General features: G+C 39.4%; 1 protein-coding gene across 2 annotated transcripts in view; it reads left to right on the plus strand.

Moving 5' to 3' along the window:
- The window catches only part of cry1b (cryptochrome circadian regulator 1b), a 15,956-nt gene that overhangs the window by 7,088 nt on the left and 4,269 nt on the right, over nt 1-4,599 (plus strand). For both annotated transcript variants that reach the window (XM_014016571.1, XM_014016572.1), the window contains exons 8-9: nt 708-1,019; nt 1,101-1,252. In XM_014016571.1, the coding sequence (XP_013872025.1) occupies nt 708-1,019; nt 1,101-1,252 (464 nt within the window). The remainder of the gene's footprint in view (nt 1-707; nt 1,020-1,100; nt 1,253-4,599) is intronic.

Here is a 4,599-nt window from a genome sequence, read left to right on the forward strand (position 1 = left end):
ATTGTGGGCATAAAATGAATAAATTAAAAATGTTTAATGTAAATGTTTCACATGAAAAATGTAAAAATAAATTTGATAAAGTACAAATGAAAATATAGCATTTTAAAACTTCTGTAACCAGAAGCTGCTCTTCATTTCAGTGACACACAATAACAGTAACAACAGCTTTTTGACAAGTTTAAAATTTCTTTAAAATACGTTCAAAATGTTTAAAAATAAACTACAAAAATTCATTTAAAGTGAAAATTAAAATATAGTTGCATCTGCAATTGTATTTGTTAATGTTTTGAACTTTTAAAATATTGCATGGTAAAAACAGAAGCTGCTCTTCAAATTAGTGCTAAACTTTGGTGTTTTTTTGATGGGTTACCTTCATTTTTCTTCTACTTTTAATTTAAAATAAGTTTCCATTCTCGGCAGGTTTCTAAGGTTCTTCTTCTACATATTAAAAAAGTTGTTAAACATCTGAGTGGTGCACTACTGCTACTAGTGGTGAGAAAGTATATTCCACTTTATTCAAAATCAATGCGGACCCGCAGCCCTCTGCGGCCCAAAGTTAAAAACTGTTGTTCTTTTGAGGCCCTCAAGGTGGCGCTCTGGTTTAAAATGCTCAAATCTCCTTTTTCGTTTAAAACTCTTTCACAGATCCCAATTAGTTTGTGCTGCAAACGATAAAACTATTTACAAATGTTCATCCTCACTTTCAGGTCAAGCAGGACAACACCCCACCACTGTCTCTGTACGGCCAGCTGCTGTGGAGGGAATTCTTCTATACCGCAGCCACCAACAACTCCAGCTTTGACAAGATGGAGGGAAACCCTGTGTGTGTCCAGATCCCCTGGGACCGAAACCCTGAGGTGCTGGCCAAGTGGGCGGAGGGACGGACAGGTTTCCCATGGATCGACGCCATTATGACCCAGCTGAGGCAGGAGGGGTGGGTCCATCATTTGGCTCGGCACGCTGTGGCTTGTTTCCTCACCAGGGGGGACCTCTGGATCAGCTGGGAGGAAGGCATGAAGGTGAGAATTAATAAATCCCAGCAGGTGTTGTTGCTATGTCCTCCTGTTTCTTGTCTTTATGTTGAATTTTTTTGTGTGCAGGTTTTTGAAGAGTTGTTACTCGATGCAGACTGGAGTGTCGGTGCTGGCAGCTGGATGTGGCTCTCCTGCAGTTCATTTTTCCAGCAGTTTTTTCACTGCTACTGCCCTGTGGGCTTTGGCCGACGCACAGACCCCAGCGGCGACTACATACGGTCAGTCACTGCATGAATATGTTTCTTTTATAAGGCTAAGACTTTTCAGCTGTTTGTTTCTATGGAAAAATACAATCTCATGCAAGGGTGTAACTTTGTGAAGGACTGGTGTGGACATGTCCACACCATGTCCAGGCTAGCTGCCTGCTGTAAACAAGKTGGTGGTCAGAGCTACTGGAGCAGGTAAGGGTCTCATAACATCCAGTTCTTGGAAAAACTTTATTCTTTACAAAGGACCAAAAATAAGTCAAAATGTAGGACAGGACAGTTATTTTTCTTATGAAAAGTTAGCTTGTTGCTAGTTATCTATCAGCTAATGTTAGCAATCACTTACTGATGACATCTATTATTGAGTTATTTTTAATCAGTTAAACTGTATTTTAATGCTAAGATTGAGTCCAGGTCCACTCTGATGATATTTATTGATTCCCTGTTATAATTTACATTCATAAAGTCACTGATTATTTCTCTAATTTAATCTGCTAGCTTCAAAATTTACACGTTATTTACTTGACTTTTTAAAGCTGACTGAATAGCCTATATGCCATGGACATCCGGTCCAGCACTTGATGCCACTCCCAACATTTCTGGTTCGCGGTCAACACAGTGTTAGCGAGAGATTTTTTTCACCCGACAACAACTCTTAATGATCTCCACAGTACAGAATTAGCATATTAAATGTACCAACATTAACACAGGAGACGTACAGGTCCAGCCAAGTGGAAAAAAATCACTCCAAAGTGGTTTAAAGCCATAAAAACAAAGGAAAGACGTTCGTGTTTATGGTTCCAGAATTTAGCCTTTTTCGCTATTCCTTGGCTGCTTGTTCCGTGAATTTTTCACGTAGAGCTGTGACACTTATATTGTTRGAAAGAGCAGAGTCTGGGCTTTAAATTGATGGGCTACTTGTATGGTTTGGATCGTTTTCCCCGACGTTAGTGAATTGAAAACATGATTATCAGGCGGAGGTTCTGCGGCTCTGGGTGCTCGGGGCCGGGGGGGTGGCCTCATCGCTTGGCTTTAGTCTATGCTGTAATATACACTCTAGCAAGGTTTTACTTTTGCATAAAACTCATGACAAAGTTACCTAAAAACATTTCATACTCTGTATAACAAACGTGCGCGCACACACACCTACCTTTGTACCGGCTGCTGTTAGCTTCCTGCTAGCTGTCCTCCTCCATCTTGGCAGTAAAAGGGGATAAATGTACATCTCCTTTTTGTAACCTCCGTCTTCTCATTTCTGATGCTGGCTCTTGAATATCCTCAGGTTAGATGGAAATGCCGATTACAAACGCAAGCGAGAGCTTTTAAAGATAAGTTTTCCCTGTAATGCTATGATCCACTGCTGTCACCTCCTCCTCAAGAGGAAAATGGAGAAAAACGAACTACTCGATCGTACCTGCTGGTTAGTGGACACAACGGCACACAACGGAACTCACGTTTTATACCAGTAGCTCACAGATGCTTTAACTTTTGTGACTTTTTCACGGACTAATACTAGGAGCTAAAGCTAAAAACATAGGCAGTAAGCAGGGAGTGGAAGGGAGGAGCGTGGCAAGAAATTTACCGGAAATACATCATTAATGACCGTGGCAGATAGGCTATTCAGGTGGCAGTAAAAACATAATACTTAATCTATCTGTTGATGTAAGAGCTGGATACAGAGAGTCAGAGTCAGAGGCAGCAGGTAGGACAGAGTGTCTCAGGTAGGACAGAGTGTCTCAGGTAGGACAGAGTGTCTCAGGTAGGACAGAATATCTCAGGTAGGACAGAATGTCTCAGGTAGGACAGAATGTCTCAGGTAGGACAGGGTGTCTCAGGTAATGGGCTGGTGTGAAGGAAAAATTAAATGTTATTTTGAGTACAGCTGTGTGAACTTAATGTAATCAATTACTGATCTAAAGACATAATCTATAGCATGCTTAACAATTTATTTTGACCAGTATAAAAGTGATAGGTTTATTTAAATGTAACTTGTATTTGTAGGAAGTGGTAGAAATTGATTTTCATAATTGGGATTTTTCTGGTTAAATAAAGGGCAGTAAATAAATCTGTCAATCCATCCATCATTAGCTTTCTAATCAGTTCCAAACATCCACATATTGATCTTATGTAAAAACCTCCTCTAGCTTGTTTGGGATAAATTTGTCACATTAATTTAATTATTTGAGTCATAACTGAGTTTAAAAACAGGACGATGCACCAAGTTTAATGAAGAATCTGTCTCTAGTCATTAAATCAGGTGTTTATTTATGTAGGTAAAAATATCTTTAACAACCTGTTAAAATACATTAGAAATCAGGAAATAGGTTCTAATTTATTCAAAATTTTCTTGGGGAGGACCCCCCAGACCCCACTCCAGTGTGTCCTTCACACACATTAAAAGACTTCTTATGTGAGAGGATAAACCAACACACCTGTGCTCCACCTGTGTGTCTCTGTATGAAACTATGGCTGATTATCAAACTGTATTCTTGGTGAGTTTAAAGGTTGATACAGTACATGGTTGAATGAACGTGAACATAATCTCAGTTAATATGTTTTGAGCATTATTGCATCACAAACAGAAACATTTGGTGTTCAGTTTATGACGTGTGCAGACTGTTAAATTGAGCACAAACATGCTGAGTCTTGGTAGTTTGTGTTAATCAGGTGGTGGTGGCCTCAGATGGTATCATCCCGGCCTGGATTATTGTACCAGTCCACCCGTTTGTAACTACTGTGTTTTCAACTGTAGACAGCGTATGGCATTCATATTATGTTTAGGTTTTATTCTTAGCCACAACAGAAAAACATGGTCGCACAACTGTGGGTGTGTCAGACCCCATCCCCCCACGGTGCGTGCCCACCAACGTTCAGCATAAAGTTACTCCCCTGATATCATGATTCACTTATACCAGGGGTCTCCAACCTGCGGCTCTGGGGCCACATGTGGCTCTTTGGTCCCTCTGCAGCRTCTCTTTGAAGCTTTAACCAAAGCTAACATGAGATTATTATTTTTTTGTTAGCTTTAGCAGTTTTTCTGTCAATGTGTTAGCAAATATGTGACCAATTATAAAAAAAGAGTGAAACATGTTGATTACATCATGCTAGTAGCCTGTTAGCCACTTCAATAATCCAACCTCCAGCCTTAAAGTTTGATCTTTCTCTCAGCTCCATCAGTATTGCCTTTTAGAAGTAGACTAGATGATAAGAATGCAAATAAAACACTTGCATGTTTCAGTTGTAGTTTTAATAAATTTGGTTTACATACAGCATTTTTCTTGTTTGCATGAATGTTTTGTTTCTTTTGTTCTGAAGTGTAAAAATAATAATTACAAAAATTGCAATTCTCTATATATTTT

The sequence above is a fragment of the Austrofundulus limnaeus genome, unplaced genomic scaffold, assembly GCF_001266775.1.
Source record: "Austrofundulus limnaeus strain Quisiro unplaced genomic scaffold, Austrofundulus_limnaeus-1.0 Scaffold147, whole genome shotgun sequence".
Classification (NCBI taxonomy): Eukaryota; Metazoa; Chordata; class Actinopteri; order Cyprinodontiformes; family Rivulidae; genus Austrofundulus; species Austrofundulus limnaeus.